Consider the following 12,153-nt stretch of genomic DNA (forward strand, 5'->3'; position numbering starts at 1 on the left):
CAGGAGAATGCGTAGCCTGAAGCTATGACAATCTGCAGGAGACTTTTTGCCCAACGACGCGTCCTTATATCATCTGAACATCCCGAAGTTTTGCTGCAAAAATATCTTTCAATCTGTTTTTCTTTTAGTTCAATAATACAAGAAGTCAGAGTGGGCTTTACCTGAGTTATGTGCCCGGCTGGCTGTGAGGAATCCAAGGTTAAAGTTAGATGGAAAATACTTGGCTGACAAAAAATAGGGAAAAACCCCGCACCAACGCTGGCAGACTGTCAGACTAACATGAGGGGAAAAAGATATCCTTTGATATGATAAGGTGTGTGTATATGAGAGCGTGGCCTTGGAGACAGCTTAACTCTGAGGCAGAGGCGGTGCAAGTGTGTGTGAGTTGGAGGGCCGGGTGTGTTTCAGCCAGTGGCACACCCACACACACACGAACACACCCACACACACGTAGAGCAATGTATGGTCGAAAGGGTTGAACCAGACATCTGAGCCCGAGGGGTCACTCTGAACACCTGGCTGAAGCCCTCCTCCCTCATCTGCCCCTTCCTCACTGAAACATACTCCAAGTTAAAACCTGAGCCTAAGTTACATTCCAATACCTTTCTTTTCATATGTCCCTGTCTGGCTATTCATTCTCCTTCTAGGACCTTTCACCCTCGACGTGGCGTCGCCTTGAGAACTGAGAGTAGTTGTTAAGAGAGGCCAGCTCGGTCCTTTTGCTGAACTGCAACATAATCACAGGGTTTCTCAAACTACAGCCTTACTCTGCCTTTTGTCTCTTAGCTCTCCTTCTGCTCTGCTGGGCCACAGTGTCCATGAAGCCTCAACTTTGTTTGTCTCTTAGATCTTTTTTTTATGCTTGGGAAACATTTTTCTCTTAGGCCTTGTCTACACGTAGAGGGGTTGTTTAACAACCGTATATCCTCCCTCCCGCCTGCGTTGGAATACACATAAAAAAAAAAAATGCATCCACACGAAACCGCGGAAGTGCGTTTTCAAACGCATGCCAAGCCTCTAGGCGGCAGTAGTTAGCCAAATACTGTCCATTCAGAAGGAACTTCCGTCGTTTGACGTCACTTCTACGAAACCAAAAACACGGCGCCAAACGCGTTCGGGAGGACCGACAAGAGGTCAGAATTGCTTTTAAACCAAGAGAAGCAGTGGTTGGTTGTGGACAAATAAGTAAGTAAAAAGCACATCGAGAATGGCTATAATCAACGCAGCGCCGCGGGAATCCATTTTGTCGCATAGTGACGACGTAAACCTCTGGGTCTGACTGTCCACAGTAAAATGCGGATCCAGAGATATCCGCAAATCTCCACTGTGGCCGGAGTTTTGCGTTTTCAATGAAAAAATTCCGGGGACGTGTGGATGATAGGGCTAACCGCAGGCTCATATCCGCCGTTTTCAAAAACCCCGGCTACGTGTAGACAAGGCTTTAAGTTGATTTGCTCAGTTATTTGAAATCTTCACAGTTGCTCTGACAGCAGACACGAGACACTTTTAACAGGTAGGTGACAACTCCATGGATAGTACAGTGATCCGAAAATCTCATTCAAGTCTGCCAGACAATTCCATTCGAGTCTGGACATTAGAAATCCTAGTTTCTTATGGCACAGTCTAAAAGGCTTTAGTGTAAAAAAGCTTATTGTCTGAAAACTGTGATCAATCATCCCCATAATTCATGTGCACATCTCTACTCACAGCCACTTCAACCTCTGAAAAATTAAAAATAATTGCCCGAATACTTGAAAAAAAAGGAAACTGAGGCACTCAAAGTACTTCTGAATTAAAAGGCCTTTATTTTAACATGGATAGTTAAAAAAAATGGCTATGCGTTTCAGCCTTGGTAGGCCTTCATCAAGGCAAGCTGAAGGCAAAGTTGCTCTGAAGCAGCAATTACAATTTGATTGAACATGGTTTGGTATTTTTGCGAGTATAAATGTAGAAATAGTGATTACAAGTCTCAGCAGAGGCCTTATTTAGAACTGCAGTTCCCCAGTAGATGTTTTAAATACTGTAAGTGCAGGAAAAAGTAGCCTGTGGGCATGGAGATTGTCTTGATTTACCGTCGGAAACAAGCAGGTAAACGCAGAGCTGAAGAACGTGAGCCGCCTCAGAAAAATAATATTATTGTATATTTTTCCACAGTGCAGGGCTTAATGGCAGGTTAGGGGTTCATGTCCCGACGGGCTGCTCTCTGCCACGCGCCTCCGGAGTTCATTAGAAACAAATGACAAAAAGAGGTCAGCCGATCCCCCTCCTGATCCCGCTCCCAAGCCTGGAGGCAGTCGCTGAGAACACAGTTGAGCTCCACCCGAGCTATACACACCTGCGCCGATAAGACTACTGTCCTTCATTCATGCAAACTGGATCGAAGAAAACACTCCTACTGATTTCTACAGTGGTACTATGTCCTATACCGCCATTTAACTCATTCCTTGTTGCCATGGAGATGTGGGCATGAAGCAGGCTCTTGAAACTGGCATCCATATTTCTTGTCAGACACAACGCGTCTGCGCGCTTGCTAAAGTGGCCTCATGGAACAAAATGTCCGCTACAAGTTAGAGGCTTTGAGCTGTTTGTTCTGCAAAGACGCTTCTGAAGCTTTACTGAAGCACGTCAAGGTCCTCCCAGAAAATCCCCCCCCCCCATCCACACACACACACACACACACACACACACACACATCTTCAAAGCCATACCGGAACACACACATCGTCTAGCCACGGGGTCCCACCAGGCCAGGTGTCTAAATATTTAATAATATTTTAAAAGCCTCCCACCCCGCACCCCCTACTTACGCTCCTATTTTCCCTTATGGGTCACTGGTAAATCCTGCCAATTTAAGGATTAAGACATTCAGAAGTCCCCTGGTATAGTAGGAAAATAAGGTCCACCCCATTATTGTTTACATCTCAGCTGTTCTCTTCCAGGTTTACGCATCAAAAATACGTATTGACATTATTTTGCATCCAGTGGAGTCCCGCATACTCACTGTTCGACACCCGTGAATTCATCTATGATGATTTTTTTGGTCAGTATTATTTAATCTTTTTTTTCATTATTTTATTTTATCAGCACGCTACAACTAGGAATCCTTAATGTTTTCATTGTGTATATGGCAAACCTAGATACCGTAAATAGTTTTGTACACACACCATTCATTTGCAGTCTGGTCAGACGTTTCTTTTTCTGAAAAGAGGATAAGAGTCTCCAGAGGTTTCCAAGACCACCACAAAAAGTATTTGTTGGGAAAACAGTCACTTGAGGGGTCAGGAAAGTAGCTAAGTTGGCAACCCTGAGAAGCAGCTCACGGCATCACGTGCCCTACGTCCACCAACTGTCGTCATGGTACCGAAAGCTGTACTCTGCATTCGCATGAGTCAGAACCAACCCTGGAAATGGTATAAGATGAATCAAATCAAGATGACTGGTTGTTAAGTGTTCTGCAATTTTTAATTGTTTATTTTGACGGGAAAATGTCACAATCATTTCATTTCAAGGCTTCTTCGAAAAGTAAAACTCTGTCATCTACTTAATCCTATGATATATGCTAACATTTCACATGAGCTTTGGATGCCATTCAGCTTAGTTTCCACTGGTTTAGCGCCCCAAACGGTTCACAGAGGGTTCCTCCTCACGAGGGAGATGAGACTTGGCAAAGCACAATACTTCCCGACTGAACAGATAGGAAAAGAATCCTTAAATAAACACTGCAGTTTGCAATATTGTTATTGCTCTCTGGTGTAGTGCACAGTATCTCCTCATCTCCTTTCTTAGGTAGTTGAAACTGCAGTAGTTTCTTATCAGCCCAGCAGAATCAATGTCAGCTTTTTTTCCACTTCCAAGTTCAGTTTTATCTATTTCTTATCACGAGTGCAGCTGAAAGGACAAGCTATCTCCATCTGAATGTGTTGGGAGATTAAAAGATGTGGACATAGGGGGCATCCCTTTCGGAGGATACCGTACTGTAAATTGCATATCATACAGAAGAGGTTCTCAAACGTTTAGGGCCAGGGGACATTTTTCCAACGACTGACAGCAAGTTGGCGAGAAGTAATTGTTTCATTATATGTCAATTATGTCTGTCTGCTTTTTAAAAATGATACACTGCAATTTTGCAGACCAGTTGATCACCAACACCTCTCAAATTAAAGCATATACCAGAAGCGAATACAGTATAGCAGGTCTGTGCACACATACACACACACACACCCACACACACACACACACACGCATACACAGGCACACACACGCCACGTGGCCTTGAACTGCTTCAACCTTAAAATATCTTCTCTTTTCCGCTCTCTTATCGCCCCTCCTCACATCTCCCACTGCATTCCTGACATGCCTCAGGGAGACAAGGGGGTGGGGTGGTGGTCTGGTGGGGGGCAGGGGTGTCATCGGGATCACAACATGCTCACAATGGCACTGGCTGCAGCCATTGTCCGCGTGCACTGAGGAAAAGGCCTTGGTGCTTGCATAGAAAAAGAAGCCCAGATCTGCTGTAACAGCATTCAAACAAGCCCATTCAACACCACTTAGTGTTTCTCGGCATAGGAGGTCTCACCATACAATTTTCTTTTGCTCCTTTCTCATAAGGGATGTCCTTTTGGAGAAAACAAATCTATTCAGGCTTGGGATTTCAACAAACTGATCTCATGAGAATGCAAGTAAATCCTCAAAACCTTGTGGCAGACGCGCCAGGCCTGCTGCCTCCCTGTCAACCTGCCAATGCAACACTACCATCTACTGGTAGAAGCACTACAAAACCACAACAAGGAATGTACAGATTATTCCAACAATTCCAACTTCAAATCGTTCCATCCATCCATCCATCCATCCATCCATCCATCCATCTTCTTTACAGCTCATCCTGTTCAGGGTCATGGGAGCCTATCCAAGATGACTTTGGGGGAAAGGCAGACTCTAAACCCTGGACTGGAGCATAGAGACAGACAACACTCACATTCACATCGTCACTGAGGGGGAATCGAACGCACACTGCCTACACAAAAGTTAGTCAAGTTAACCAACATATCAAGTGACTTCAAAATAATCCCACTCAATTGCCATTGTTATGTTTATTTATGTTTACTTTACACAAACACAACTCTTAATCACTGAATTAATCAACCAGTAGAAGGGCAAGATGCCTTAGTTGCCTCCTGAATACAAATGATTGATCTTATAAAGAGATTTTGGACAATTTTATCATACAGGATTTAACATACAGGTGTGCTTGAATGAGGAACTAAATATAGTCAATTGCTCTCTTCGGAGGAGTGTCTTCCCCACCGCCTTTAAAACGGTGGTGGTGAAGCCCCTTCTAAAGAAGAGCAATTCTGACCCCAGAGTTTTTGATAATTTACAGACCTGTATCCAACTTACTGTTTTTAAGTGAGATTTTAGAAAACCTTTTTTTTCTCCAGTTAAATCTTTTTAAATACAAATAATAATTTAGAGAACTATCAATCTGGTTTTAGGATGAACCACAGTATGGAGACTGCTCTTTTAAGGATTTTAAATGATAACAGGTGCACTGCAGACGTGAAAAAACTCACAGTCTTGGTGCTACTGGATCTAAGCGCTGCTTTTTATACAGTAGATCACAAAATTTTATTAAATAGACTTAAAAACCTAGTGGGCATCTCTGGTACTGTTTTTAACTGGTTTTATTCCCATTTTACCGACCCATGTTTCTTTGTAAGTATGGATACTTGTTCCTCCAAAACCCATGAAATTAAATGTTGGGTTCCCCAAGTTTCAGTTTTAGGCCCAATACTTTTTAATCCTTATATGCTTCGCCTTGGGGACGTCATCAGGAGACATGGCATCAGCTTCCACCGCTGATGACACACCGCTGCATATTGCGGGTCTCCTGATGACAATGGACCTATTGATACCCTTTTAAATTGCATTTTAGATATTAAGTTATGGCTGGCAACCAATTCAGGGTGTCCCCCGTCTAATGCCCAAAGACGGCTGGGATAGGCTCCAGCACGCCCGCGACCCTTGTGGGGATAAGCGGTATGGATAATGGATGGATGGATGTTTTCTGTTGTTTTTAGCTTTTAGCTCCTGTGTTTCCTCGTTGGGGTCCTCTGCACTGAGAGTGGTGGCTGCCCTTCCTGCGGGGGTAGTCATCACAGGGGCTCCATGGGTCTGGGTGACCGTGGGCCTCTGCACCATGTGTAGGGCCTAACCGTTTATTCTGAGCCGGGGGTCTATGTGATGGTGGTGCTCCCTGTGGCCGTGGGCTGTCGTTCCTCTCAGCGTGGATGAGTACCCTTTCCTCATATGGTTTCTCTGTGCCTTGTCATGTCTTTTTAACACCGTTTATCAGGTTGTGTGCATGTGTGTCTTTTGTGTGTGAGTGCTGATGTGCTTGTGCATGTATGTCTTTGTGTATGTTTGGGAGGGAGGGAGCTAGTCTTCTTTTTATGTTGTATTTTGGATGTTTTTATTGCACAGTACTTTGAGCTACATTTTCATGTGTTAAAACTGCTATATAAATAAAATGTAATTGATTGATTGATTGATTGAAGCAGAAGGAGAAGAAAAAGGAGCAGGAGAAAGTTTGTTGGTCCTAAAATAGTGGTTACAAACTGTAATTTGGCAATGATGGAAGCACGGATAATGATGACCAAGTGACAGACTGACAATGACAGATTTGGTCGGCTTGAAATAGCAGACTGATGATGATGGATGGGTGGCCCGGCCACTTGTGATATTATTGTATTTGAACACAAAATGTGCAGCAACATAGGTAGACAGACAGGATAACAATACCCACAGAAATATATTATTTCTCCTCTGCTAAAAACAAAAAAAAAGTATGCCAGTTACTGAGTCACTTGCAGTTGTCTTCTTCGTTTGTGTCTGCATGACTTTATTATACTGCCCACCAGTGGCCATGTCATGCATACCAGATTAATTGTGATGCACAAACAAACGAAGAAGACAACTGCAAGTGACTCAGTAATTTAATTCTTTAAATGCTATTTAATTGTGTTATTACTACTGTATTTTCAGGACTATAAGCTGCTACTTTTATCCTAGGTTTTGAACCATGCGGTTTATAGACGGGTGCGGCTATTCTAACAGGTGGTCGAACGGGAATGACAATACAAGACAATACAATTGGCATTAACAGGATGTGACTGCAGGTGGAGGAGTTCAACAGGCGAGGGCTCTATGCACTTCGTTATGATTTACGTGGTATGCGGAAGTAGATTGACCAACCTGAGTGGCAGCGGCACGTTAAAGGCTGTGTATTTGTCGATTCAAAAACATGTTAAAACGCAAAACATTGGCAGGACTTTACAATGATAAATATAAATGCTTTTGATCCCTACAGAATTCCCAATACTGAGTGGAGCTAGGAACCGGACCGACTTCCTGCTTTGTGTGCGCCGGATATTTTCACGTACCGTGTGTGTAGTGTGAGTGCTTACACATCGGAGCCATTTAAACATTATACATCTTTAGCCTCTCATGTGCAATTTACAAACAGGTAGGTGCAGGACCGTCATTCGGACTAAGGTGCGTGCTATGTGTTTGCTTGTGAACCGTCCACTTAAGCTACACAAACAAACTTACTTATTTCCTTTTTAACAGTGTATGTGATCATTGATCATTCCTTCTTTCCTTTTACCTCACTCACTGAGTGCATGCACGTATGTGACTAAAAGAGAGAGAGCAAGAGCATTCTAAACTTTATTGTTAACTTACTGCTATGAAACTATACGATGCATACTCTCGCCCAAGATGGAAGGATTGTTTTCTTTGTTTTGACATGTCCAAAAGGGTTCCCTTGGTCTTCTGCCAAGCAGGAAACCTCTAAAAATTTAGTCATTTGTTAATTTTTCTTCCTTTGCGGTCGTGGGTGGCATTGCTGCACCCCCTAACACAGCAACAGTTCACCATGTTTAGATATTTCGGCCATCTAAATCAAGCGTCTCACACACAGTGAGTTCGTTTTGCGACACAACAGTAGTCAGCCTTCAGTGCGCTCCAAACCCCGGTAGCGACGTCAGCGATGTCGCGCCGTGCACGGGCCCTATTTTTCAAAATAGATCGGTGCGGTTTATATAAAGGTGCGGCTTATAGTCCGGAAAATACGGTACATGTTTTATTTTAAGTATAATATTATATATTAGAGTGCTATTTTCCTTATTAAAAAGAGACTTTGGATTAATCCCATCTCCATTAATTTCAATGGAGAAAGATGATTTTAGATATTAAGTATCAAGCATGATCGGGGAGCGAAAATTAAACTTCACTTCAATTCACTACTGTATTTTGACTTTGTGTATGTGAAACAACCAGGTGGCCGGATACTTTTGTGCATACACTGCTACACGAGCTCCGTCATGCAAGGCAAAGTCCTTCAGCTTTCAGCTGCGCTGCAAATTGTCCGGCCGTTTGTATTTCCTGTTACGGACGCATTGAGTCACATCCTTCCCACTGCTTCCTGCAGTCTTCACTTCCCTCCAGCTGTGCAGGCCCGACTTCCATGACGGCCAGGTTAATAGCCGGGTCAACATAGCTTAGCGCTACATTAGCTCACTAATCCCCGTTCTTCACTCCAGCTAACCTAACCTTGTGTATCTCGAGTTCATCTGACACAGATAAGTGCTGGATTAGAGCGGCCCACCAGAGCTTGGGAACACTGAGGAAAAGTGTGTGTGAAAAAGCCTTTGATGCTCACTAGAGAACCAGGAAAATATAAAGGAAGAGAAATGCACACTCACTGAGGTGTAGCCGGTCTTGCCGACGTTGTGGTTCTGGTTGTAATTGAGGTTCTGGTTCTCCTGCTCTCGGCACTGCAGCCCTGCCAGGTGCCTCTCCAGGGCTGCCCAGTCCATGGTGGGCAGAGTCTCTTCTTCTACACCCTCCTCTTCTCTATAACCCCCCATACGTCCCACAATCCCATTACTGCTTCCTCCTCCACCGCCGCCGCCCGTGCCGCGGCTCCCTCTGCCTTGACTGAAGCTTTGGTGCCTGGGCTTGGGAGTCCCTGTGATACCCCCCTGTGGTGTATCAGGGGAGTGGAGCGGGTTGCTGCGAGGCAAAATCACATTCCCATTTTGTTTAAGTTCCTCGGGGACAGCGGCAATGGTGGTGGTGATGGGGTGCCCGCCAGGGGCCTTGAGGGGTGGAACCGACTTCACATCCTGCAATTCTTGGCCGAGGCTGCGGCTGTTCTTCCTGTAGCCCTCGCTGACCTCGCCGGTCCCCACGACGCCACCTCCGCCTTCCCCCTGACCGGGAGCCTGCGGAGAGGCGCAGTCGTCTCCGTACTCACTCTCCCACTCCTCCATCACCTTCTTCTTGTACTCTTGGTAGTCCTCATCCTCCTCATAGTCCTCAAGAGTGACAAGGTCCAGAGAAGGGGATGATTTATAGTCATCCAGCGTGGGCAGGTCAGGAGAAGGGGAGCAGGGAGTAACTTTGTTGGAATTGGACTCTGAGCTGGAACGACTGGACGCGTCGCTCCCCAGGTCCATGCCATCTTCCCGGTAGTCCTGCAGCAACACAAGGGAAATCAAATGGCATCAGACACAGACAGTTGCATGGGAGGATGTACATAAATAGAGTGAAATTAGGACGCTCTGCGTGTCGCCGAAAGAAAGTCAACACAAATGTACCCTGTGGTGATAATTATTGGGCTTTTTCACGATCCAAAAGGCTCAGATACTCTATATTTCCAAACTTTAACAGGCAAATGTTAAGGGTACAAAAGAACCACCTTTGAGCCCAAATGGTGTAATTCTTTGGGGAAGGAGTGTACGTGAATCTCGGAAGGCTGAAAGATGTTTTATACTGATATGCAGGGAACCATTTCCCATTCATCCATCCATCCATGCATCCAGCTATCCATCCATCCATTTTTTTAGTTCTTGATTAGGGTAATCAGTGAGCGAGTGTATCTCAGCTCACTTTGGATGAGAGGCCTGCTAATCACACTTAGATTTAGAGTCTTCAGTGGGGCTAACATGCACATTTTTGGAATTGTGGGAAGAAGCTGGAGTTATCAGAGAAAATCTGTGCAAATAATTCTTTAGCCTAAGACAAAGTTACCTAAGTTGTATTTGAACTTTTTGGGAAAACAAAGAAAAAAAGTGCAATTTTTAGCAAGCACATAAGCATTTTTCATTACTTTGGTAACAGCAAGTTGAAAGTGACTTAGGCAATTATGCTATTAGGCTCACAGCATGCAAATTCAACACAGGAAGGCTGGGGCCAATATTCACACAGCAAACTTCTGAGCTGTGTCGAGCATGTGCCAATCACTATTTCACTGTGCTGCCCGCAGCCAGTTCCCACCAAATCTAATACAAACCCCAATGAGTTGTGTGCATTCTGAGCCTTTCCAGAGGAAAACAGTTTCAGAAATTGGGGTGCAGCAGCAGGTACACTGTACTTCATGATGAACTATTGCACTCAAAGGTAACCACTTGCCTTCTTCTGCAGGACCAAAAAGCTTCTGATATATTCCCAAATTCCAAAATTCAAGTGTCAAGGGTATAAAAGCAGGACCTTTGTACCTCAATTTGTACTTTTCTTCTAGGGAGAGTGTGCTGTAAATGAATATGCAATGACCTAAAGATGTTCTAATTATAGAGCACTTGCTCCGAGTATTTTACAAAGAAAGGAAGAACGGCAATTTCCATCAAATTAAAACTGAAAGGTAAAACATTTTTTAGACTTTCCAGACACAAAAGGTACAATCCTAATCTATGATTGAAGGGAAGTGTCAGGAATTTAAAAACAAATGTGGCTACCCTCCCTCCCAAAGAATTTTGAATGTAAGTACATTGAATTAGGCATCCATTCACTCATTTTCCATTGACTAATCCTCATTAGGGTCACGAGTGAGCTTAAGCCTTTCCCAGCTGACTTTGTTCTCAAGGTGGGGTAGAGGTTGCACCCTGGACTGGCAGCTAGCAAATCGCAGGGCAGACATTGTGGCACGACAGATAAAAAGGGTTAGAAACAGGACCACTATCCTGCATGTTTCCCTCCTCCAACACATTCAAATGATCAGGATCGTTATCAGGTTTCTGCAGAGCTCGCTGATGAGCTGATTATTTGAATTAGGTGTGTTGAAGGAAGGAAACATCTAAAACATGCAGGATAAGGGCACCCGAGGACCGGATTTTGACACCCCTTATGTAACTCGTGGAATTAATTATTGCACTCCAAGGTTGGATTATTTTCTTGTGCCAAAAGGTTGCAAATATGTTCCAGAACCATTGAAGTTGCTATACAAAATTTAAGACAATGTATCACTCAAGTTACAATGAGCCGTCCAACGACAGAAAGAACAGGAGAGTACAATAAAATTGACTATTCTTAGTGAAATCTGCTTGGCAGTTTGAGTGCAGCAGCCTCATACTTCCCACTTCCTGTCCAGCAGGAACTTCCTGTCTGCTCATAATTTTGAAGCCTGGCCTCTTTTGGGCCACTGGTTCTTTTAAACATTCCCTTTACAGAGAGCCCAGACACAACACAAAGCGTACACAGCTGCAGAACCACCGCATGGTAACCCAAAGACCAAACACTACAGCAGCACGAGCCGACAGGTACATCGCAGAGTGTTACGATGGCTTCGAATGAGTGACGCGGACGTGTCGCCACATTTTCCCAACACACCGACATGGTCCAGCAGCTGCTAAGCTGTAGCGTAACCTTGACTCCCTGCACTACCCCCGCCCCTCCTTCTGCAATCACCAACTGACTGATTAGTTCACAGGTAATGAAAACGTCCTCACTGTTTACAACCCTTCACAGCTCTCCACCTGACCCGAGCGCTCCCTCACATTCGTCAGGGAGATGCCAAATTTCTGTGCGGCGCGGCCACAAATTTATGATACCTTTTCTAAGAGAGCTACATTAAGAGTTGCCCAAAAAAACTAAACTGATACATCAAGATTGACTATGACCGCTTATGACTGCTTCTAGTAAGAGCGCCTGTCTGCCGCAGAGGCAAAATATTATTAGTCATCATTTCCAGCATGTTTACATCAAGTCTCTGGGCATGAGAGGAAATTTACAGCCACCAGACACTTCATTAGGGACACATACACTATAAAAGAAAAGGATCCACTGCAGGGGCTGGGGGTATTCTTTCAACAATGT

General features: G+C 44.4%; 1 protein-coding gene across 1 annotated transcript in view; it reads right to left on the bottom strand.

The window, feature by feature from the left end:
* Positions 1–12,153, bottom strand: part of schip1 (schwannomin interacting protein 1) — a 298,684-nt gene that overhangs the window by 45,552 nt on the left and 240,979 nt on the right. The window contains exon 9 of the mRNA XM_086036087.1: positions 8,763–9,536. Coding sequence (XP_085892213.1) covers positions 8,763–9,536 — 774 coding nt within the window. The remainder of the gene's footprint in view (positions 1–8,762; positions 9,537–12,153) is intronic.

Source organism: Filicampus tigris, chromosome 7, assembly GCF_054856515.1.
Source record: "Filicampus tigris isolate MCC_2025a chromosome 7, RoL_Ftig_1.0, whole genome shotgun sequence".
In the NCBI taxonomy this organism is placed as follows: domain Eukaryota; kingdom Metazoa; phylum Chordata; class Actinopteri; order Syngnathiformes; family Syngnathidae; genus Filicampus; species Filicampus tigris.